Raw genomic sequence first — 25,139 nt, 5'->3', positions numbered from 1 at the left:
AGACCCTGTCCGTGTGCCCATGGTGGCCCATGGGTTTATCTCTGGGCTTCTCGGTCCCCTCTGTGTGGGAAGCCTCCATGTCTGACTCCAGGGAACAGGGCACTCTATCCTTAGGCTCAGCTGTGGATAAAAGCCCTGAGATGGCTTCTGGGAATAGTTCCTGCCTGACCCCCAAAGCAACCCCAGCCCTCTCCACCATGGTGATATGAATAATGCATGGCCCCGTTTTGGGTGAACTTGGGAACAAAGGTCTAGTCACTCTGGAAGAGCTCCAACGCAGAACAAAGCAACGATTCTCCCCAAGTCTAGTTTGGTGAACAAATGAGTGTATTCGGGCCACTTACGGGAGTGTGGGTAGCCCTGAAACAGTCTCATCATTCAAGTGTCACCCCAGCATGGATGCCAACGTCCCCATGCCTGCAAAGATGGTGCCCCTTCTTCAGTTAACCTTCCAGCCCCTTAATATACGCTGGCACCTTCCAAGAACACATGCTTCAGGGAAGATGGCATACAGCTGGCAAGGTGGTGTAGGAGGGAATGGCTGAATCTCAGCTGAGGGTCTAAGGAACCTTCCCCCTCCTTCCATCTTGAGGAGGCCCAATCTTGAGGAGCTCTCGCAGGTAAGCAAGAAGTTGGCCGTAGCTGGGATGCTCAGAGGACAGCGCTCCACAGCACCCAGGGGCCTGAGGAATCACATCCACTGCGGCTGGATAGCTGCCTTAGGACCGGGAAGGCTACCATCTCCTTTCCTTTCTCTTCTCTTTTCCCCTCCCTCGCTCCCACTTTCTTTCTTCTTGAAACAGGGTCTCACTATCAACCCAGCCTGTCCCTGAACTTTCAATCCTCCTGCCCTAGGCTTCCTGAGTGCTGGGAAAACACACGCAGGATGACAGACTTATGTCTACGTCTCTTCACAAGTCACTTCTTACGTTTCACAGGTAAGAGAAGACTGAACTTGAGAACTGTGGCAAGGTCGGGGATGTGACTCAGTTGGTGGCGTGCTTACATAGCATAGATGAAGCCCTGGCTTCAATCCGGAGCACTGCATCAAGCTGGATTTGGTGGTGCCGTGGAGTGTGTCTAAAAATCTCAGCACTAGGGAGACAGAAGCGGGAGAATCAGAAGTTCAAGGTCATTCTTGGCTATAGTGAGTTTGAGACCAGTCTGGGCTAGAGACCCTGTCTTGAAAACATACATTTAAAAAATGAAATAAAGGGCTGCAGAGATGGCTTAGCTGTTAAGGCGCTTGCCTGCAAAGCCAAAGGACCTTGGTTCGATTCCCCAAGACACACATAAGCCAGCTGCACAAGGGGGTACATGTATCTGGAGTTTGCTTGCAGTGGCTGGAGGCCCTGATGTGCCCATTCTCTTTCTCACTCTCTCTGCCTCTTTCTCTCTCTCTCTCAAAAAAATAAATACAAATAAGCCAGGTGTGGTGGCACATGCCTTTAATCCCAGCACTTGGGAGGAAGAGGTAGGAGGATCGCCATGAGTTCAAGGCTACCCTGAGATTACATAGTGAATTCAAGGTCAGCCTGGGCTAGAGTGAAACCCTACCTCGGGAAAAAATAAATAAATAAAGTAAATTTTTTTAATTAAAAAAAATAAAAACCATATTTTAGCTTGGAAGTGTCAGCTACCTGAATGTCTGGGCCTGCAGTGGCTAGAGGCCTTGGTTTGCCTATTCTCTCTAGTAAATAAATAAAACATTTCAGGGCTGGAGAGATAGCTTAGCAGTTAGGGCACATGCCTGCAAAGCCTAAGGACCCAGGTTCAAGTCTCCACATCCACGTAAGCTAGATGCGCAAGGTGGTGCATGTGTCTGGAGTTCATTTGCAGTGGCTAGAGGCCCTGGCGTGCCCATTCTCATACTCTCTGTCTCCCTCTGTCTATCTCTAATAAAAAAATAAAAATAAATCTTGGGGGGGAGGGTATTACCATGGGATATTTTTTATAATCATAGAAAATGTTAATAAAAATTATAAAAAGTTGTGAAAAGATAAAAAATTAAATTTAATTTAAAAATAAATAAAATAAAATAAATCTTAAAAAAAAAAAAACTGAGTTGGGCATGGTGGTGCATGCCTTTAATCCCAGTTTAGGAGGCAGAGGTAGGCGGATCACCATAATTTTGAGGCCACCCTGAAACTACATAGTGAATTCCAGGTCAGCCCAGGCTACAGTGAAATCCTACCTTAAAAAAAAAATAAATAAATAAAACATTTTAACCAGGCGTGGTGGTGCACACCTTTAAACCCAGCACTCAAGACGCAGAGTTAGGAGGATTGCTATGAGTTTGAGGCCACCCTAAGAACACAGAGTGAATTACAGGTCAGCCTGGGCTAAAGTGAGACCCTACCTTGAAAAAACAAAAACAACTAATAATAATAAATAAATAAAGCATTTTTTGAGGCTAGCCCAGCAGACTGGCCTTCTTTTAGAGAGAGAGCAAGAGAGAGAGAAAGAGAATTGGTGTGCCAGGGTCTCCAGCCACTGTAATTGAACTCCAGATGTGTGTACCACCTTGTGTGCATGTGTGACCTTGTGCGTCTGACTTACGTGAGATCTGGGGTGTCAAACACAAGTCCTTATGCTTTGCAAGCAAGTGCCTTAACGGTGAGGCCATCTCTCCAGCCCAAAATAAAATATTTTTATGCCTTCCCTCCCCACTCCCACCCCCCACTTTCCCCTTTGAAACTCCATTCTCCATCATATCCCTTCCCCTTCTCAACCAGTCTCTCTTTTATTTAGATGTCATGATCTTTTCCTCCTATTATGGTGGTCTTGTGTAGGTAGTGTCAGACACTGTGAGGTCATGGATATCCAGTCTATTTTGTGTCTGGAGGAGCATGTTGTAAGGAGTCCTACCCTTCCTTTGGCTCTTACATTCTTTCCACCACCTCTTCTGCGATAGACCCTGAGCCTTGGAAGGTGTGATAGATATATTGCAGTGCTGAGCACTCCTCTGTCACTTCTTCCCAGCACTATGATGCCTTCTGAGTCATCCCAAGGTCACTGCCATCTGAAAAGAGAAGCTTCTCTAACCAAAAGTGAGAGTAGCATTAATATAAGGGTATGAACATTAAGAGAAGTGTTTACCAGGCAGTTTGGTGAGCATAGTATATACATTTAGCCAGACACCAGCAGACATTAACACCTCTAGGGCCCCTGTTGTAGGTTTTCAGTGTCAGGGATGTATTCCCTTCCATGGAGCAGGCCTCTAATCCAATTAAAGGGCAGTTGGTTTCCACCATGACAGATGTGCCACTATTGCACCCATTGGCTCACTTGGCCTGACGGGCAAAATACAAGGCTTGCAGTGTCCACTGTTGAGTATCTTCACTGGTGATTTCTCTCTCTCCCATTGAACTGCATGCAGAATGGCTTCTTCCAGCTTTCTGTCAGCTGGTCTACATGGAGGAGGTTATCAGCTGAATTCCAGCAGGATTTCTTAGTGGCCTTGCAGCCCAAGTATGTGGAGTCTTCAGCAATAGGGTCTTACCATCGATTCCTGGTGGGAAAACCAAGGGCTAAAATAAAACATTTTTATTTTTATTTATTTATTTATTTATTTTTTGGTTTTTCGAGGTAGGGTCTCACTCTGGTACAGGCTGACCTGGAATTAACTATGTGGTCTCAGGGTGGCCTCGAACTCTCGGTGATCCTCCTACCTCTGCCTCCCAAGTGCTGGGATTAAAGGCGTGCACCACCACGCCCGGCATAAAACATTTTTAAAAAGAAAAAACTGGAGCTGCAGAGATGGTTTTGTGGGTAAGGCATGTGCCTGCGAAGCATAAGGACTCATGTTCAACTGTCCAGGTCCCACGTAAGCCAGACGCGCAAGACAACATAAACGTGCAAGGTGGCACATGCACTCTGGAGTTCGAGGTCAGTGGCCGGAGGCCCTAGAATGCCAATTCTCTCTCTCTCTCTGAAAAAAAAAAAAATAAGATTAAAAAAAATAATAAATAAAATTGCTGTGTGTCTCAAAGTAAAACAAAGTACCCTCTGTGCTCCACTTAGCCTCACCCTGTATAATGCACCAAAGGTTCTCATCTCCCATGTCAGGAACTCCCCTAGGGCCAGGCAGTTTTCACTTTGAACCCTTCCAGGGACGCTAGGGAAGCAGAAGCCTGCGGAGCCTGGTAACCGCAGGCTGGGCTGGGAGAATGAGCTGCTGGGGATCTCCCCTGGGGCTGCCTGAGCCCTCCACTGGTCCCCACCCCCCACCACACACACACACACACACACACACACACACACACACACACACACACCACACGGCAAACTCTCTCTTGTCCCAGTCCTGCCCCCAGAGCACTCTGGGAGAGTGGGATTGGGTCCAGGCTGGCCCGGGGCCACCCAGCTGGGCCCCAGGGAACTGAACTCACCCCACACCCTTAATTATCTCGCTGGCTAATGAAGCTCTGAGAGCCTCCAGTCCATCCCTCAGGAAGGACTCCAAATGTCACCAAGGAGGGGAGGTGGCAGGGGCCCCAGAGAGAGGAAATGGGCTGGGGGGAGGGGAGTCAGACTTCCTGTCTGTCTGTGAGGGAGAGACGCTGAGGCTGGGACTAGCAGTTGGGGTCACAGTCAGGGGACTCCTTGCTGGCCTGGGGGCTTGACTGCAGCTATGAGGCCCGCTGTTTTTGTCACCTTGTGTAGGTGACTTACCCACTCGCTGCTCCAAGCGTGGTTCCCAAGCTATCAGCTCTACCTGCGAGCTCATGAGAAAAACAGGACCTTGGTCCCACACCAACAGGTACATTCTCCTGGGTGATTTGGTGGGTGGGTGGGGAATGCACCTGGGGGTGCATCCGTTTCCTCATCTGTATAATGGGTACCACAGTGAGTTTAGGCATGTACTTGCAGCGCTTAGAGTAGTTACCATTGCGGGGCAGGCGTGTCCCTTGCATCCCAGCCTGGCTTTGAACTTGCTATGTGGCTGGGATGGACCGGAACTTCAGGTCCTCCTGCCTCCACCACCCAAGTGCTGGGAATGCAGGTGTGTAACACCCTGCTCAGTTTATGTGACGCTGGCAAGGGAACCCCGGGGCTTTGTGCACGCTCCCCAAGGCCTCTCTCCCAGCTCAGTTGTGTCCCCAGCCCACCACTGTCTTCACTGTCCTTGGCTAACACCGTTACTATTAGTAAAAACAGTGAGGGTTGGGCTGGAGAGATGGCTTAGCGGTTAAGCGCTTGCCTGTGAAGCCTAAGGACCCCGGTTCGAGGCTCGGTTCCCCAGGTCCCACGTTAGCCAGATGCACGAGGGGGCGCACACGTCTGGAGTTCGTTTGCAGAGGCTGGAAGCCCTGGCGTGCCCATTCTCTCTCTCTCCCTCTATCTGTCTTTCTCTCTGTGTCTGTCGCTCTTAAATAAATAAATAAATAAATAATTATTAAAAAAAAAAAACAGTGAGGGCAAGACAAAAGCTGCCACCAGTGATCCCCCTCCAACATCCCCAGAGCTGGGGTACACGAAACCCACTATGAAGAGGAGGAAACTGAAGCTCAGATAGATGCAGTCACTGGTTCAAAACCCAAACGGGAGGCTCCAGTGTCCCCCAAACCTGTCCAATTCTGTTACCAAGGTGACCAGTAAGTGGGATTTCTTCTCCTGTGCCCAGCACTAAAGTGCTCCCAACTCTGTGATGTTCACTTAGCTGTCATCCCTATTATTTTTTATTTATTTTATTTTTATTTATTCATCATTTAGTTTTTCGAGGTTTTTCGCTCTAGCCCAGGCTGACCTGAAATTCACTATGTAGTCTCAGGGTGGCCTCGAACTCACGGTGATCCTCCTACCTCTGCCTCCCGAGTGCTGGGATTAAAGGCGTGCGCCACCACGCCGGGCTCATTTCTACTTTTGAAGTGAGGAGAAGTGAGGCCCAGAAACGTTAGGCTGCTGTTCCGAAGCCACCCAGCAGGAAAAGCTGGTTCTGAAGCTGGGCAGCCTGACTCATCTCTGTGCCATGCTACATGCCACTCACCATTTCCTGCCAGCGTCTTCGTCCAGCGTGTCCCTGCCTCCCTTATCATCATGTTGTCAGCCCAGCCCTGGGGTTGTGCCTCTCACCACTAACGAGCTCTTGGCCAACTTGAGGCTGGGACCGCAGAGCCCACTAGAATTGGCTTTGTGGGAAGAACCTGTTTCCTTCTACTCCCTACTGCCAGGTATAGCCCACAGGGCAGGGGCTTTGAGCCAGCAGTGGGCAGATTCGGGGACAGGAAGTGTTCAGAGATACCTGGCTCTGACTGCCAGGGCAACTGGCATGGAGCCTGGCTTCCTTCTGTTTCTCTGGGTCCCATCCTCCCTCAATCTCAAAGCGGCTCCTGGGCCTGGCCTCCTTCCTGCCAGGGAACAGCCCTGCAAGCCCTGGAGATCTGAAATCGGAGTCTTTCAACATACATTTGTTGAGCCCTTGTGTCGCGTGCTACTCCACAGACTTTGAAGTGAATGACTTAGACCCAGTCCTTGGGGGAGACAGATCAAAACTTAATCACACACCCTGTAAAATGAACAATTTCACAAAGTACCGTTTCTCAGTGGAGGAAACAGACAGAGGAGTATGAAGTTGAGATCTGAAAGATGGAGGTGCGAGATTGTTCCAGATGGAGGAAATGGCACCGGCCAAGGCCAGGAGGTCGAAAACAGGATGGATGCAGGAAAGAAAAAAAAAAAAAAAAATCCCCAGCAGGCCTGGAGCGGAGAGAGGAAGTTCCTGTACCTCAGCTTGTGTGCATGGTCTTCCAGTATCTTCCAGAAGATTCTACAAAAGCCTGGGAAAGAACCCTCAGCCCCGCAAGCTGGGCTTCCAGCTCCCAGAAGGATATCCCAGCTTTTGAAAGGCCCAGCTGGCCACAGGGGGAGTATGACCTCTCTGGACCAACCTTCCTGGGGTGCACAGCGGGCAATCACTGCACCAACTGTCACCTCTGTGTGACACAGGTCGACACCCCTGGCCTCAGATCCTCCTGCCAGCACCAGCCTTTGGCTCCTCATGTTAAATGGGACTTTATTTTTTTTTTTTTTCCCGAGGTAGGGTCTCTCTCTCTATCCCAGGCTGACCTGGAACTCACCCTGCAGGCCCAGGCTGACATCAAACTCACAGTGATTAAAGGCGTGCCCTACCACACCCAGCTTGGCTTTTCTTTAAAATATATATTTTTTAATCCCAGCACTCGGGAGGCAGAGGTAGGAGGATCACCGTGAGTTCAAGGCCACCCTGAGACTACAAAGTGAATTCCAATATATATATATATAATTTAGTTATTTATTTGAAAGAGAGAGAGAATGGGCATGCTGGGGCTTTCAGCCACTGCAAACAAACTCCAGATGCATGGACCACTTTGTGTATCTGGCCTACATGTGTCCTGGTGGATCGAACTTAGGTCCTTTGGCTTTGCAGGCAAGTGTTTTAATGGATAAGCCATCATTCCAGCCCCTTGTCCTGATTTTTTGAGAGTGGCTCTCACTCTAGCCCAGGCTAACCAGGGACTCATTCTGTGGTCCAGGTTGGTCTTGAACTGATGCGGATCCTCCTTCCTCAGCCTCTGGAATGCTGGATTTACAGATGTGAGCCACCACACCAAGCTTAACAATTCTTGTTTTTTAAGTAAAGTTTATTTGAGAGTGAGTGAGAAAGAGGCAGAGAGAGAAAGAGAGAGAATGGGCACACCAGGGCCTCTAGCCACTGCAAACTCCAGACACATGAGCCACCTTAACATATGGCTTTACATGAGTACTGGGGAATTGAACTCGGGTCAGGTTTTGCAGGCAGGTGACTTAACCGCTGGGTCATCTCGCTAGCCTGATAATTCTATTTTTATTTGGAGTTATTTTGGTTAAGATGTCTTGTGGGGGCAGGGAGAGGGTGCTGGAGAGATGGCTCAGCCATGAGAGGAACTTGTTTGCAAAACTTGATGCCCCTGGTTCGATTCCCCAGTGTCCACGTAAAGCCAGGTAAACAAAGTGGCCTATGTGTCTGGAATTTGTTTTCAGTGGCAGAAGGCCCTGGTACACCCATGCTCTCTCTCTTGCAAATAAATAACAAGATATATTTTTTTAATATATTTTTTAATTTTTTTTGTTCATTTTTTATTCATTTATTTGAGAGCGACAGACATAGAGAGAAAGACAGATAGAGGGAGAGGGAGAGAATGGGCGCGCCAGGGCCTCCAGCCACTGCAAACGAACTCCAGACGCGTGCGCCCCCTTGTGCATCTGGCTAACGTGGGACCTGGGGAACCGAGCCTCGAACCGGGGTCCTTAGGCTTCACAGGCAAGCGCTTAACCGCTAAGCCAGCTCTCCAGCCCACAAGATATTTTTTAAAAACATGTCTTGCAGGGTTAGTACTTGTCATAGCACTTAGTAGGAGCCTAACCATGGGGTCGTTGTGTTAAAAAAGACCCCCCCCCCAATCCTATAGCTCTGTGGGACAATGTCTAGCTAGATGTCTGTGTGGGGGACCAGCACAGCAGGCGCATGGTCGGTGTTCCCAGCCTAAGGAAAGAGATGCATACATAACTGAGTGAATAATCGAACGAGTGAACCGCCAGCTTCCTTCCTTCCCAAGCAAGGTCGTGCAACTCTGGAAGCGCCCCTAGTTAGCCCCGGCCCTGGGGTCCGCCGTTCCAGCCTCTGGACGTCGTGCCTCAGTTCCCCCTCCACGGAATGGCGACTCCGCGGAGGCCTGCTAAAGTAGAGGGGTGACACCCCAGAGGAGGAGCAGGACACCAGTCGTGTGGTCCGCTCCCCACGAGAGCCCAGTGGGGGGGGGCCCCGGCGGTCCACCCCGCCCCCTAGCCCGAGCTTCAGCCAGATGCGCGCAAGCCCCGCCCCGCTCCTCCCCGGCCTCGGGGCCCCCCGGGCGCACGTGACTCCGCCCAGCCCCGCCCCGCCCCGCCGCCCCAGAGCGGGCTTTCTCATTGGTCGCTGCCCGAGGCCCCGCCCCCGGCCTGGGCGGAGTCGAGGCGCCCCGCCCGTCGTAGAACTGGGCTCCTGCGTCCCGACGGTGCGCGGCGGCCGGACCGGGCTGGCTGGCGGGCGGGCGGGCGGAGCCGGGCGGCGGAGCTGCTGCGGGGCGATCGCGCGGGGCTGCGGGCCGCGTCATGGTGAGTGAGGCCGGCGGGCTGGGCCGGGGGCTGGGCGCGGGCCGGCGGCAGGGGCAGGGCGGGCGGGGACGCGCGGCCCGGGAGCCAGGGTCTCTGCGGCGGGGCGGGGGAGGGGCGGGGGCGCGGCTTCGGGGGAGGGTCGGTTCCGGCGGGAAGGGGAGGAGGAGGAGGAGGAGGTTGGGGAGCCCCGGCGGCGGGCGGGCGGGCGGGGGCTCTTTGTGCGCCTCGCTGAGTCTAGATCGGGACAAAGGAAGGAGGCGGCGGGGGGCGGAGGCTGCTTTGCGGGGAGCGGGTCCCCCTCCCCCGCCGGTGCGAATCCTCGGGGCCTCGGCCCGCAGTTCCGCTCCCCGCGCCCGGCTAACCCTGAGCACCCTTGAATCTTGCAGAAATCCCGGGATACGTTGGGGGGGTGGAGAAAGAGGAAAGGGAGGGTCCTGGCAGCCCCGAGCGTGGCTACGGGGATGGTGGTTTTGGGGGGGGTGTGCGGTGTTCACGTATCGTTTGGCGTCCATTTCGTGGGTGGGGAAACTGAGGCCGAGTTGGAGCATTTGGCGCCCGGCTCGGTCGGCAGTGACTGCGCGGCGTGGGCATGCCTAGGTCTCATAGTCCCTCATTCCCCTCCACCCCCCAAGTCGGGGGGCACTTTGAGTTGCCTCTCCAGCTGTCCCTTCCTCTCCAGCTGTCCCTTCTTTTCCAGCTGTCACCCCCCCCCCCCCGAACATACACGGATTTCCCTCGCGTTCCTTCTTGCTCCTCATGGAATGGGGGAGACGCGGCGTCGCCCGGCAGGGCTAAATGAGAGAGTGCGTTGAGCGCGCCTGGCACCGCGCCTGTACGCCACCCGCCCGCGCTCCGCACGCGGGAGCTGCCTGGGCGCTTGTCATCCCTGAGTCCCCAGCACTGAGTCCTCCGCACAGGTCAGCCAGACTGGCCTCCTGCTGGGGTTCACCTGCCCTCAGTCCCCCAGGCACTGGAGAGACTGGGCTGGGGAATATTGACATTTTAGAGTTGGGTTTGAAATCCAGAATTGAAGATCCAGATTGCCTGGGTTTGAATCTCTGCTTGTTAGCTGTGTGACCTTGGGCAGTTGATTTCACTTCTCCGAGGCACAGAAATCTTCATTGAACAAGTGGGAAAAGTAACAACTGTAGGGGTTGTTTGGGGATAGAAATTTTGGAGAAATCTATAGATGTTTAGCTCAGCTGTCTGCCAACTTTTGTAGTGTCTGTGAAGGACTACCAAAGTTGTAGGACTCCGAGAATGACCAGCAGGTGATTTATGGGGAAGGGGATAGGAGTCTCAGGCCCGGGTCATCCAGACCCCAGCCGACCTTGGGGCACTGTTGCTACGCCTTTTCCAGTTTCCTCCCTTCTGCTGTGGGGACCTGGGTGGGGGATGTCTGTGCTGAGTTTCTCTTGTAGAGAAGATGGCAGGTGAGGGGACATTAGATGCAGATTCCTACATGTCCGCTCCCTTTCTGCATTCCTGCTGTCCTTGGTCCAGACTCTTGGAGGACAGAGGCCTTTGGTGATGGGCCCTGTTTCCCAGTGCTTGCTGGGACCTGCCAGGGAAGGCATTCCACCTGCTTCTGGGATTGTGTCCAGCAGGGCCCTGTTCTCCTGATAGGCCTGTTTTCCAAGTTGGAACCTGGGGTTGGAAACTTCTGACCTGTAAACTGGGGTCCCCTGAAGAGGTACACTTGGCAGGTAGCTTTGTTTGACGGGGTATGTGGTTCTAAGAACCTAGGGGTAGTGCTGGAAGTCCCTGGGGTTGTCTCCGTAATCAGGAGAGCTCCTGGCTCCCCTGGAGGGCTCCCCTCCCCTGGAGTTGGAGGCTGGGGGAGGCTGGCAAGCTGGTGCCTACTTGAGCCCAACAGCATGCTTTGATGTACCCAGTTAAGTAAGGAGGAGGTGGCAGGGTGTCTCCAGGGAAGGGGCTGTTTGTGGCATTGGGCCCAGGCCAGGCTCTGTGCCTTGTCGCCTCAGGAGTTGCCTAGTGAAGCCGAGGGTGTGAGAAGCAGCTTGTGCAGAGTCGGGAGAGAGGCCTCAGTGTGCCCCGTCACTGGCTCTGCCCATTGGGCCTGAGCAGCTCTGACTGGGTGAAGGATTATTTGGGGGGCTTCTGTGAAGAAGCACTGGGAACCAAGACCCCTTCCCAAGGTAGCTGTGGGCCTGGGAGGGTAAGCAAGGTCTTAGGAGACCACCCCTGCCCTGAGCTCGCTACTGCTCTGTGCAAGGACTGTTCCCCACTTTCTTTTTCTGTTTTTCTTTTTTTGGTTTTTCAAGGTAAGGTCTTGCGCTAGCCCAGGCTGAGCTGGAATTCACTATGTAGTCACAGGCTGGCCTCGAACTCACAGGGATCCTCCTACTTCTGCCTCCCTAGTGCTAGGATTAAAGGCGTGCACCACCACGCCCGGCTCCTGTTCCCCACTTTCTGATTAAATTATTTGCATGTGTGTATGTGTATATGGCATTTCAGGGTGTCTTGCTGCAAAAGAATGCCCATCCAGCTTTATGTGGGTGACTAGGAAATTGAACCCCGGCTGGCAGACTTTACAAGCAAGTGCCTTTAACCGTTGAGCCATCGCCTCCCCAGCCTGGTGACTATCCTGAACTCACTGTGAACCCTGTGTGCCCTGGGCTCCAGGAGACCATGGGTCCTCTACTCTGGCCGACCTCCTCGGACGCCGTTTGGCGGGCAGGGCCTCGGCAGAGTGCAAAGCCTGGACTTATTAAGGGGTGGCAGGACCCAAGGGTCAGGACACATGGGGCTGGAAGGTGTAAGCTGGGGTCCATGCATTTTGTAGGCAGTCAGATAGTCTTGGGTTTCTGGCTGTGCGGCTTTGCCCCATCCTAGGGAGTCAGCCAGGGTTTGCTCTCCAGTGCCAGAGACCTGTAGCCACAGGCTGGGACCTGTCACTGGCCCCGGTCCGGCCCAGCCCAGCATTCTGCTCTTGGAAGAGTTTTCCTGTGCCCTAGATGGCACTCCACTTGTGCGTTCTTTGTGGCTCTTTGCTTTGGGACAGGTCACGTGAATGCCCTGTGCCTCAGTTCCCTCATGTGCAGAATGGGGCTGGTCATGGTGAGCCAAGTTGAGGGACAGAGTGGACTGTGGAAAGACTATTCTTCTGAGGTGGTCCTGGGTGTGTCCTTAGCCTGGGTCGTCACAATCTCCGACCTGTGGATCAGAGTGTGGGGTCAGCTGGCATATAGGAGGTAGGGGTCCTGAGGGAGCCGGGAGAGGTGCAGCGCAGGGCTGTTCTGACCCTCTGCTGAGTGGCTGGCGTCTGGGGTCCTCTGAGTTCTGCTGCTCTGCTGCTCTGCTGCCTCCTCTTCCTGTCCCAAGCATGTGCAGAGCCGCTCAGACCTGCCAGAAGCCCCCTGCCCTTTACTCAGGCTCCAGGCTGCCCTTCCTTGAAGGCTGTTGGGGTGGGTTTGGCACCTGTGCCCTGGGACACAGCAGTAGCCTGCGGTCAGGGAACTATCTCAGGTCAGGCCTGGGGTCCCGACTGACTGCCTGCCACGCCAGCCAAGTCCCTTCTCACTGATCACCACACACTCAGGCTTGGAACGCTCAGCCTGCATTGAGCACCAGCTGTGTGCCAGTGTTGGGGCAGGGGTACAGCTGTGAGAAGTGCCAGGGAGACAGAAGCCAGGTGAATGCTCCCTGGCCCAGGAGAACTGCACGTAGCAAGAAAGACAAGTGGGGCCAGACACCGGCCAGTGTGGGAAGAGAGGGCGCCCCGTTCCTCCGCTCCATTAAGGCAGCCTCGAGAGGCGCCTTCGGAGAAAGTCCCCTGCCCTAGTACAGGAAGGAGCCTGCAGCCCGCGCAGAGGCCTGGGTGGAAGCCAGGTTCAGGTTCACAGAGGAGGGTGAGGCAGACCCTCAGATTCCCTTCTGAGGCCCTCAGGGTCTGGGCCAGCGTGAAGTGATCAGCATTTTTTTTTTCTCCCAAGGTAGGGTCTCACTCTAGCCCAGGCTGACCCGGAATTCACTATGTAGTCTCAGGGTGGTCTTTAACTCACTCCGATCCTCCTTAGTGCTGGGATTAAAGCCGTGCACCACCACACCCAGCTGTGATCAGCTTTTTATATCAGTTCTCAGGAAACATTTGCTGACCGAAAGAAGGAACAACAAACCCATCGGCAGTGTGGGGCAGGGGTAGAGGCCACAAGGCAGATGTGACCAGCTCAGGGGTGTGCCGGGTGGTCCCGCGGGAACTGATGGTGATAGGGTGAGAACCTCAGTACTTAGACCACTCTCCGGGGAGGCCAGTGACCAGATGGCTGTACCCCAGAGAGGCCAGGCTTGCAGCCCAGGCCAGTGCTGGGAGAGGGAGTCTCCCTGACTTCCTGGTGAGCTGCCTTCCCAGCTCGCGTGGCGGTAACTAGGTCCGAGATTTTCCACCTCCACGCAGGTGACCCTGGGGGCCAGGCCATTGTGTGCTGTGGTTGTGGGGACTGCCCTGTAGCTTATGACAACCCAAAGTGGCACCAGTTATGGTCAGTCCCTAATTGAAACCCACTGAACACGGGTGAGGGAGCCAGCATCCTGGGCACAGGGAGCTGCTGGGGCAAAGGCTTGGCTGCAGGAGGGCACTGGAGCGAGATTCTGAGGAAACAGTGGTCAGGAGTAGGACACATCCTGTTTGTCATTGTAAGCACTGGGGTGTGTCTTGTGTATTCCGGCTGTGAGGGTCCCTGGCTGCAGTGCCCCCCCCCCAGGCAGGCAGGGAGCTCAGATGCTGGTGAACTTAAATGCTGAGACAGCTCCTGCCTGGGCCTGGTCTGAAGAGTCATCCCAGGGGGTAGAGGTGGTCCTCCCTGGCTCCGGAGCCTGGAGCCCAGGGCTTTGACTTAGCTGCCTGTGACCTTCAGGTGGGCCCTGGGGAGCCTCCCTGGTTGGGCAAGAGTCATTCCTAATTAAGGCTGGTATTGCTCAAGGACACAGCAGGTTCGATCCTGTTTGGAGGGAAGCTGGGCCGGCCACCTTACCTTGGAAACAGAGAAGTGAATTCCAGTGCTTTGATGTTACTGAGGGTTACTGAGTCTGTGCATGGCCTGTGTGGAACAGGCCTTGGGTTTACTCATCCCTCGTGACCACCCGGGTGCAGTACGGTTAGAAGTAAGACAGTGCAGGACCTTGGCATACGGGGCAGCCTGCTGGCGTCAGCACCCAGGGAGACCACGGGAGCTCTGGGGGCGGTCATGGGCAGGGTCCTGAAGCCTGGAGAGGGAGACTGGCGTCTGGGTTCTCTGTGCCTCAGGTTCACCCAATAGCCTCTTCCTCCTTTGTCCTTCAGCAGTCCCATCTGCAGATGAGGATGGGGCTGGAGGTGGAGGGTGGTGTTTGAGGTCCTGTGGCTAGGAGGGCCCCAGGCCTCCATGTCCCAGCATTATACCCTCAGCATACCTGAGCCCAGCCGGTACCTTCTTCCTGTCCTCGCCCAACAGGGTGACACTCCCAGCTCTTCTCCACCTGCCCACCCAGTTAAGTGTCACAGCACCTGGTCCCTTGGGCTCATGCTGTAGCACTTAACACTTGGAGCAAGCTGCCCACTTGCCCTGCCTTCCCTGAAGTTCTCTAAGCACCCTGCATCTTCTGGGACCCTTCCCTCAGCCTACGGTTTCCCTGAGCCACGTCTCAGTCAGCTGTGGTCCATTGGGGCTGTTGTCTGCCTCGCCCTTTCCTTGGGCTTCTGGAAGGAGTTTGTTCCTACCTGTTCCCCATGGGCTGGTGGTGCCCTTGTTTAAAATATATTTTTATTTATTTATTTATTTATTTGAGAGAGAGAAAGAGGCAGAGAGAGAGAATGGGCACACCAGGAACTCCAGGTGCATGCACCACCTTGTGCATATGGCTTATGTGGGTACTGGGGAATTGAACCTGGGTCCTTAGGCTTTGCAGGCAAGCACCTTAAACGGCTAAGCCGTCTCTCCAGCCCTATTTCCCTATTTCTGAATCCTTCCTCTCTAGCCTTTTGGAAACCACTGGCTCTACTGAACACCTAGTGGTACTGGCTTCTCAGCCCCTAGTTGCAGTCCTGGGGCGCGGAGGCAGGATAATCACGGGTTTGAGGCCAACCTGGGCTAGAGAACTTGTCTCAAAAGCAGTGTATACCTTCAACAGAAGAGCAAGAGTACTGCCAGCTTTCCTGCAGCCTTTGCCTCAGTGGTCACGGTGCCCTCTCCCCTGGCCATGTACCTCCAGGGTGAGTGAGGGTGATTTGCTGTCCAGTAGCGGAAGCAGGTGGGTGGCCGAGGTAGCTAGAGAAAAGCAGGCTGGGTAGGCATTTGTGAGCAAGACAGTGAACGCCAGTGCCATGGTAGAGGGTGGGCGCGTGGCGCACCCCTTTAATCCCAGCACTTGGGAGGCAGAGGTAGGAGGATTGCTGAGCGTTCAAGGCCACCATGAGACTACATAGTGAATTCCAGGTCAGCCTGGGCTAGAGGGAGACCCTACATCAAAAAAAAATAAAATAAAAAAAGGATGCAAGGGCTGGAGAGAGATGGCTTAGCGGTTCAGCGCTTGCCTGTGAAGCCTAAGGACCCTGGTTCGAGGCTCGATTCCCCAGGTCCCACGTTAGCCAGATATACAAAGGGGCGCATACGTCTGGAGTTCATTTGCAGTGGCTGGAGGCCCTGGCGCGCCCATTCTCTCTCTCTCTATCTTGGCATGTCACTCTCAAATAAATAAACAAAAATAAATAAAAATTAAAAAGAAAGAATGCAAAATGGACCTCATTCAACTGCCACCTAAGTGCCCAGGTCCCCTGCGGTGTGTCCCCTGGTGGTCTCACCTTGCTTTGTTTTTCAGGACTGTTGTCTCCAGCCCAAGTTCCAGCCTCACTGAGCCATCCACCCCTAGCTTCTGGCCAAGGAAGCCCTTCCAAGCACTGACCATGTCTATTATGGACCACAGTCCCACCACGGGGGTGGTCACGGTCATCGTCATCCTCATCGCGATTGCCGCCTTAGGGGCGTTGATCCTGGGCTGCTGGTGCTACCTGAGGCTCCAGCGCATCAGCCAGTCAGAGGATGAGGAGAGCATCGTGGGCGATGGCGAGACCAAGGAGCCCTTCCTGTTGGTGCAGTACTCGGCTAAGGGACCGTGTGTGGAGAGAAAGGCCAAACTGATGACCGCCAATGGCCCGGAAGTGCACGGCTGATTGGGGCTTGCAAAGCCCCGGGTCCTGTTGGCAGCCAGCCCAGAGGCACTGGGAGGGCCGAAGCAGGCATGCCGCTGTGTGAGAGGAAGGGTTGGCACTTGCTGGCATGGCCTCTGCGGGCTTCGTCATCGCATGCGCTGCTCCGGGTCCCGGCTGTCCTGGCCTATCCCCCTTGGCCTCCTGGTGGGGCTGCCCATTGCAGGCAGTGGGCAGGCCTGACCTTGCTGGGGCTCGTGGTCCCCTAGCGCTTTTGTTACTTGAATGTTTAGCTGAGCCTGTTCTGGACGGAGGGAGCTACTACTGTAACGTGTGAACTAACCAACCTGTGAACTGTAAATAGGCCCCGGAAGCACGTGCTTTAAGCCTTTTTGCTGATTTTGTAAAGTACCATGTAGAGCCTGTAGGACTGGTTCCATAACGACCGTCTTCAAGAGCTGAAGCAAAGCCACGGAGGGTCTTTGACTAGTCCAGCCTGGGTTGTTCCTCGTAGGGGGTCGGGGTCCCTAAGGTCTGTCGGTGTGTACTGAAAGGAAGAGAGGTCGGTTCTGCGTTCTCACGCCTGACCAGCCGGGGGGATTTCTACTTGGTTTATGATGGGTGAAGCAGCATCCCCTCCCTTTCTCTCGTTTAGGCTTTGTGAAATAGCGCACGCCAATGGCAGTTACTGCGAGGAAGCTACGGTACCTGTTCGCGAGCCAGTGAAGGACGAGTCCTGAGAGCTGCCAGGTGTCAGTAGCAGAGCAGTTTCTTGCCCTTTTAGTCTTTTGAGCATGCCCAGTATGCCCCTTTAGCACAGGCTTTGCTGAAATTGCTCTGGTCCCTGGCCACACTAGAGCCTATGGTGACCATCCCTCTGACACCCCCTTGGCCCAGGATAGGAAGCAAAAGGTCCTGTTGTTGCATTCAGTATTTTCTGCACTGGAGCGTCGGGGAAGGGCATCGCTTTTCCTCCTCTCCCCACGAGAGCCAGCGTCTCTTCCTTTTTCCTCTCCCATAACTGCCCACCGGCCAGTAGCACGGTTCACTTTCCTCCTGGGGACTCAGTATACTTAAGTCCTCTGGCCTGGCTTGTTGGGAAGTCATTTCTAGTGCAGACATGTGCATTTATTCACACAGGAGCTCCCCACCTCACGCTCTCTGCCAGCTAGGCCTGGGACGGGGGGGGGGGGGGGGGGGCTCACGTCCAGGTTGGCTCTCACAAGCGAGGGATTGGCCGCTCTCAGGGGACCCCACACTTCCGCAGCATGCGTCGGCCCTTGTGTTTGTGCCTGTGAGCTCGCTTAGATGTCCCATTCCACCACTGTACGTGCAGCCTATTCCAACTGACCACAACGTGACTGTGGGCTTCCTGGGTGATGAGTGGGCAGCTGGCCCTGGCTTAGCCTTCATGCTTGAGCCTCCTGTGAGCAGCACAGAGCTCTGGCTTCTGGGCTAGGATCTAGGCATTCCTTTAAAAAAGCATGTCTACCTAATCCATTTTCTAGAACCTCAATGGCAGAGCTGCAGGGAACACTCTTTTTTAGCGGCATATGCCTACGTGGGGGCTCAGACATCAAGGAACAGCTTGGGGTGAGAAGGGTAGCTAATGAGGCCATCTGCAGCGCAGGTGGTGGGCCATATTCCTCCAATGGAATAGTCAGGCCAGGGGAGACATGGCAAGGGACAGGCTGGACCCTGGCAGGCTGAGGTGGGGAGGATAGAGCAGTGATCCAAGCCAGGCCTAGAAGAGGAGCGAGCTGAGACTGGGGGATGCCCTGGAGTTAGGAGGCTGAGGTGTTGGACCCACCACCATCCCGTTTCTGACCTCCTGGGTTTTCTACCTCTACCTGCCCTGCCAGCCACACACCCACTGGCCTCTTGTCCTCCAGCCTCCGTGCCCAGCAATCCCGGAGTGGCTGGGATTTCCATTGCAAGCTGTGGCTTTTACTGGGCTAGTGAAGTTTCGCTTTTGACCTGGCCAAACATTGCTGACTTCCGCATCCCCTCCCCAGTGGCTCGGGCCATCTTTGGAGCTTGAGTTAGGCTCACTGGAGTGGAGTGAAGTTCTGGGTGGGAGTCAGGTGCTTAAGGACACTGGCGGAGTTCTCGGGAGGAAAAGCGGAAACGCCTATAGAACTAGTGGGAGACCACACAGTGAATGGCTCCCTCAGTTCTTACTTATCCATGGCTACTCTAGCAGATACCAGACCCATTCCAGTGGCTTAGAAAGTTATGACCCCTCTTGGAATTCTTTCTTGTGAATAGCTCAACTATTGTGGTCAGGTTTTGTAACTTGTAAGAAATTAGCCTTTCATCATTTAGACACAGAAGCTGTAACAGGAGGGGACAGAGGAGGAAACTACACTGAGCCGCTAAAACATGGACTGATTTCTTCAAGGCAGATCTTCAAATGGACTGTGCTACTGTTTTGGTCTCAAAGCTACCAAATTTGTGCAATAAGTGGAAGGGGATGGCATCCCTGCTCAATAAAAGCTGAATGACAGTCAAGCAGTTTTTCTAGACCACTGAGAAATCTTTATTTACAATAAATTTCAATAAAATTTGCATAAATATATTCCGAATGTACACCTCTCACTTCAGATTCCTTCATCCCAATTCAGAAGTTAGTCTGTCCTGTTTTCGTTCTTCTTGGATGCCAGCGTGGAACTGGTGCTGGGAGGTGGAGGGGGGCCCCCTGCAGGCCTAGGGTGTGCCTTTCTTGGGGTGGCTGGGTCCTCAGCTCTGTTCTGACCCTGCAGTTCCCTCTCTCTGGTGGCTGCGAGGACCTCGAACCACGTGTGCTCGGGGTGGAGGGTCTCTGAGGCGCCGGCCAGCTCCTGCAGCTCTCGGACCTTCTGCGCATAGAGGGCCTGCAGCTGCTGGCTGTGGCGCCGGAGCAGCCTGTGCTGCTGCTCCAGGGTCTGCTGTCGCCGGAGCAGGCGGCGCCCATCCCTGCGGGCACTGGAGAGCTGGCCTTCCACCTGCTCCTGTGCTCTGCGAAGGCTGCTCATCTCGGCTCTCAGCTTCTGCATGGCGCGTTCCACAAGGGAGATGTGCTCCTGCTCCAGGCCTGCCTCACTCTGCACACATTCTTTGGTAGGAGGGCTGGCCAGATTCTGAGGGGCAGAGACAGGGTCTGAGTGATGCAGGATGAACCTCAGCAGATTTGGAAGGGTGATGAGAAGGTCTCCAGGGTATTTCACACTTAGGTCCTTCCTAGACAGAAACGGAGAGTTGTTGAAAGGTGAACCATGACAGCAGGCACAAGTCAAAACCAGCTGTGACGCAGTGTCAGGCTAACTACCCTGACCAAGACAAGACATGCTGGGGCTTCGTTCCTGAGACGGAACTGCCTGCCCAAGAGTTCTGCGGAGACGGGTGTCCCATTCATTCATGCTACAGCTAAGGCAGCTTGGCTTAGATGTGTGCCTGTCCTGAGGACACAGCTCAGACTCCTCAACCTGACAAAGACCAGCAGCTATAGACGCAATCCTCTAGCCACTGGGAGTGCGCAGTGGGGCTCTGCCGTCTGCACCGGCCAATGGCCATGACCCTGGGATAGGGTGAATCCTCTCACCACGTCACACTGACCATCTACAGGGTTTTGTACACTCAGCCTGTTTCCTACCTAAGTAATTTATGGAAGGGGTGCTCCCAACTGGAGATGACTGTACCTGCCCAGGGGACACTGGGCTCACTCATGCCTGGAGAAATTTTACTGGCAAACAGACCAACCAGGGGACTGGAATAAATTATGGCTGCCCAGCCCTATACCTTGTTCCAAGCCTAATTCAGTTTTTTCCCCCCAAGTATTTTGAGTTACGGTCTCGCTCTAGCCCAGGCTGACCTGGAATTCACTATGTAGTCTCAGGGTGACCTCAAAGTCATGGCGATCCACCTACCTCTTGTCTCCCAAGTGCTGGGATTAAAGGTGTGTGCCACTACACCTGGCCAGATTTTTTTTTTTTAATTTATTTATTTACGAGAGAGAGAATGGGCACACCAGGACCTCTAGACACTGCAAACAAACTCCAGATGTATGCACCACCATGTGCATCTGGCTTACGTGGGTTCTGGGGAATCAAACCTGGGTCCTTGGGCTTCATAGGCAAGTGCCTTAACTGCTGAGTCATTACTCCAGCCCAGAAAATCCTGTTTTAGAACCTGTCATTCAATTGTCTGGCAGCCAGTTTTTTCTCACAGGTATGTGTTTCCTTGTGCACACACAGTCTGGCCACTATGCACCTCACCAGCTCTGCATTCCTGCAGGTAGTGAGCCAACAGACGGCCTGAGCTCCTGCAGAGAGTACAGTGGAGGTGAGGAGCAGCCCCAGGCAGGTGCCCAGGGCCAGGGCTGCTCTGCTCAGCATCACGTGTTCTCAGACAAGGGACGTGTGCTCCGTAAAGTGGGGACAACAGTGCGCATAGCCCGCACTTGCGAGTCAAGGGAGCGCTCGGCGTTACTTTTAGAAACTGCACTGTGTGCCATGACTGCTGGCGCACACACGTAAGTCCAGTACTTGCGAAGCTCGGGCAGGAGAGTGACAAGTCTGAGGCCAGACTGGGCTGCATAGTGAGGCTGTGGCTGGAGGGGTGGCTTAGCAGTTTGATTCCCCAGCACCCACGTTAGCCACATGCACAAAGGGGCTCATGCATCTGGAGTTCATGTGCAGTGGCTGGAGGCCCTGGCACACCCATTCTGTCTGTCTGTCTCTCTCCCTCTTTCTCTGTCAAATAAATAAGTAAATAAAAATAAAAAAATAAAGTACCTTTAAAAAGGGCTGGAGAGATGGCTTAGTGGTTAAGCGCTTGCCTGTGAAGCCTAAGGACGCCGGTTCAAGGCTCAATTCCCCAGGACCCACGTTAGCCAGATGCACAAGGGGGTGCACACATCTGGAGTTCCTTTGCAGTGGCTGAAGCCCTGGCGTGCCCATTCTCTGTCTCTGTCTGCCTCTTTCTCTGCCTGTTGCTCTTAAATAAATAAATAAAATAAATAAATAAATGAAAATATGCCGGGTGTGGTGGTACACACCTTTAATCCCAGCACTTGGGAGGCAGAGGTAGGAGGATTGCTGTGAGTTTGAGGCCACCCTGGGACTACATAGGGAATTCAAGGTTAGACTGGGCTACAGTTAAAACCTATCAGAAAACAAAACCAAACAAACAAAAAACAAAAACAAAAAAAAACCCCACACTGCACTGTTGCCAAGAAAGCACAATTGGGCCTGGGGAGATGGCTCCCTGGTTAAAGCAACTTGCTTGCAAAGCCTGACAGCCAGAGTTCAATTCCCAATACCCATGTAAAAGCCAGGTGCACAAGATGGTACATGCATCTGGACACACTGCAGTGGCTAGAGGCCCTGGTGCATCCATTCTCATTCTCCCTACTATCTCAATCTCTGACTGCAAATATTTTTTTAAAAAAGAAAGCACAATGGGCTAGAGAGCTGGCTTAGCAGTTAAGGTGTTTACCTGCAATGCAAAAGGACTCAGGTTCGATTCCCCAGGGCCCATGTAAGCCATATGCTCAAGGTGGCACATGCATTTGGAGTTCGTTTACAGTGGCTGAAGGCCCTGGTATGCCCATATTCTCTCTCCCTCTCAAATAAATTAAATAATAATAATAATAAACCTGGGTGAGGTGGCGCATGCCTTTAATCCCAGCACTCAGGAGGCAGCAGTAAGAGGACTGCTATGGGTTTGAGGCCACCCTGAGACTCCATAGGTCAGCCTGGGCTAGAATGAGACCCTACCTCAAAAAACCAAAAGTAAATAAATAAATAAAACAATTTTTTTTGGTTTTTTCGAAGTAGGGTCTCACTCTGGCCCAGACTGACCTGGAATTCACTATGGAGTCTCAGGGTGGCCTTGAACTCATGGCGATCCTCCTACCTCTGCCTCCTGAGTGCTGGGATTAAAGGCGTGTGCCACCACGCCCAGCTCAAAATTTTTTTTGAATGAAGCACTAATTAGGGCTCAGGATGTAGTTCCACTAGTACAGTGTTAGCCTAGCATGTAGGAAGCCCTTGGGTCAACCGCAGCACCACATAAACCAGGGCTGGGAGTGCACACTTGTAACCCCAGAAGCACACAGCAGTTAAGCAGAAAACTCAGGAGTTCAAGGTCATCCTCGGCTACAGGAAGGGGCTGGGGATTAGTTCAGTGGATGAGCACAAAGCCTTGGATTTGTTCCTCAGCAAACCTCCCCCCGGACCCCCCAAAAAAAGAATTACAAAGAAATTAAAATCACATGCATACACAGGCTGGAGAGCTGGCAGAGTTAAAGCATTTACCTGCAAAGCCTAAAGACCCAGTTTCAATTCCCCAGCACTCACATTAAGACAGATGCACAAGGTGGTGCACATGCTGAGTTTGCAGTAGCCGGAGGCCCTGGCACACCCATTCTTTCTATCTGCCTCTTCCCCTCTCTCAAATATTTGAGGGGGGGGGAAAAGCGCCAGGCGTGGTGGCGCACGCCTTTAATCCCAGCACTAAGGAGGCAGAGTAGAAGGATCACCATGAGTTCGAGGCTACCCTGAAACTACATAGTGAATACCAAAGCAGCCTGAGCTAGAGTGACACCCTACCTCGAAAAACCAAAAAATAAATAAGTAAATAAATAAATAGAAAACAGACACACCAAGCCAGGCATGTGGCACACACTTATAATCCTAGCATTTAAGAGACTGAGGCATGAGAATCACTGGAAGCTTAAGGCTAGCCTGGGCTACAGTGTAAGATCCTATCTCAAAACAAAGAAAGAAAGGTAGTGTTTGTGAAAGCGTGGTGATAAGGGTCCCACTATTTATCCAACCCTCTTACCCTACAGACCTGAAACAGTTTCTCAAAAGTAAAGTTTTTGGGGGCCACACTGAATACTTTTGGGATTTTGTGTCCCCTCATCCCCTGGCCCAGGGCAGAGCACCTGCACATTTTTAAAACTTTTTATTTGAAAGAAAAAGAGAGGTAGACAGAGAATGGGCATTTCAAGGTCTAGCTACTGCAAACGAACTCCAGATGCATGTGCCACCTTGTGCATCTGGCTTCTGTGGGTCCTGGGGAATCAAACCTCGGTCCTTAGGCCTTATAGGCAAGCACTTTAGCTGCTAAGCCATGTCTCCAGTCCACCTGCAATTGTTAAAAAACAAAAAAATTTAAGGCAAGCCCAACAGACTGGTCTTTGTGTTTTTGTTTATTTATTTACTTATTTGAGAGAGATAGACAGACAGAATGGGCAAGCCAGGGCTTCCAGCCACTGCAAATGAACTCCAGACACATGCACCTTGTGCATCTGGCTTACATGGGCCCTGGGGAATTGAACCTGGGTCCTTTGGCTTTGCAGGCAAGTGCCTTAATCACTAAGCCATCCCTCCAGCCCACAGACTAGCCTTTTTAAAAAAAAATGTGGGAGGGGGAGGAGAGGGGTAAGAATTCACACCAGGGCCTCTAGTCACTGCAATCAAACTCCAGATGTGTGCACCCCCTTTGCACATGTGTGACACTGTGTGCTTGTGTCATTGTGCATCTGGCTTATGTGGGACCTGAAGAGTTGAATGTGAGTCCTTAGGCTTTGTAGGCAAGCCCCTTAACCACTCTGCCATCTCTGCAGCCCCCACCTGCAGTCTTAAATATGGCACAGTGGAGGATGCAGCCTGCTGGCTGGAGGAGCGGCTCTGAGGTGCCTCTGCCCTCCTCCCGCCTCCATGAGGGGAGGCGGTGGCAGGAAGAAGCCGGGAGGTTTCCTCACAGGGTTTCTCTGCACCGTGGCTGTTAGGAGTTGGGCCACACTCTACGCAGACAACGTGTAGGGATGGAAGAATCATACAAGCAGCGCCTTCCAGTCCCTTGAATTCTCTCCTTTCTGAAGATGTTGACCACTGTCAACAACTGACGGTCTCTCTGCACACTTCCATCTCACGCAGGAAGTCTGCTTTTCCCACGGTGCACATATGCTTATACTTTCACTAAAAATAGCAGGAGCAGGTGAACCGTGGAAATGGTCGTATTACATGCTCTCTGACAGCCTTTTTCATTTCCTCTTTTGCTAGCAATCAGCTCACACCCTTTGTCCAGGCACCTCCTGGGTAAGCCGCACATTCTCTCTGGACCAGCTAGTAATGAGTTTTCTTCACTTAGGCCTACTGTTTGTTTTTAGGAAATGAGAAAAATCCCACTCCGCAGCAATAAGGCTTTGGTTTACCAAGCTCTCGCCATTTAATAGAGATGGACAGTCTTCTCCTATTCATTATTTTAGTCATGACCTCTCTTTCCAATTCAAAGGACATAGGAGGCGCTGCAGTGACCAGCATGACACCTGAGCCAGCGGGGGAGTCCAGACCATTACACAGGTTGCCAGGAAGTCCACACACCTGTCCTACTTCTGTCTTTTCTTCCCTCTGTGTATACTCGTTAATACAGCTGCTGAGAACTTCATGCAAAAGCACATACTGGGTGCCATAATTTTTTTAATGTTTTATTTATTTTGAATTTATTTGAGAGAAATAGAGAGAGAGAATGGGTGTGCCAAGGCCTCCAGCCACTGCAAACAAACTCCAGGTGCATGCACCCCCTTGTCATCGGGCTTATGTGGCTCCTGGGGAATCAAACTGAGGTCTTTCAGCTTTGCAGGCAAGTGCCTTAACTGCTAAGCCATCTCTCCAGCCCTGGGTGCTGATTTTAATTCTTTCTCAAAATATGTTTGGAATTCAAAAATTATATGTCATTAAATCACATGTCTGCTTCTGTTCCACACAGATGAAACTGCTGGTGATTTCTTGATTATATGGCAATTTCAACACTTCTTAGAAAGAAAAGGGCTCATCATGACAGAACCAGCAGCAGAAGAAAGTGAGTCACACTCTGTTTTTAGTGTGTGACT

At 52.8% G+C, this 25,139-nt stretch overlaps 2 protein-coding genes across 7 annotated transcripts in view; one reads left to right on the top strand and one right to left on the bottom strand.

Moving 5' to 3' along the window:
- Positions 1–9,057: 9,057 nt before the first annotated feature.
- Snn (stannin) lies at positions 9,058–18,836 on the top strand. Its single transcript, XM_045161355.1, has 2 exons — positions 9,058–9,114; positions 15,931–18,836. The coding sequence occupies exon 2, from the start codon at positions 16,016–16,018 to the stop codon at positions 16,280–16,282; it is 267 nt and encodes an 88-aa protein (XP_045017290.1). The 5' UTR covers positions 9,058–9,114; positions 15,931–16,015; the 3' UTR covers positions 16,283–18,836.
- Positions 18,771–25,139, bottom strand: part of Txndc11 (thioredoxin domain containing 11) — a 75,593-nt gene continuing 69,224 nt past the window's right edge. For all 6 annotated transcript variants that reach the window (XM_045161349.1, XM_045161353.1, XM_045161351.1 and 3 more), the window contains one exon: positions 18,771–19,477. In XM_045161349.1, coding sequence (XP_045017284.1) covers positions 18,886–19,477 — 592 coding nt within the window. In that variant the 3' untranslated portion in view covers positions 18,771–18,885. The remainder of the gene's footprint in view (positions 19,478–25,139) is intronic.

Source organism: Jaculus jaculus, chromosome 11, assembly GCF_020740685.1.
Source record: "Jaculus jaculus isolate mJacJac1 chromosome 11, mJacJac1.mat.Y.cur, whole genome shotgun sequence".
Classification (NCBI taxonomy): domain Eukaryota; kingdom Metazoa; phylum Chordata; class Mammalia; order Rodentia; family Dipodidae; genus Jaculus; species Jaculus jaculus.
This window is presented reverse-complemented; position numbering and strand designations above follow the sequence as displayed.

Bases quoted from the DNA above. Each gene is read 5' to 3' on its own strand.
- Snn (XM_045161355.1), top strand. From the start codon at position 16,016: ATGTCTATTATGGACCACAGTCCCACCACGGGGGTGGTCACGGTCATC.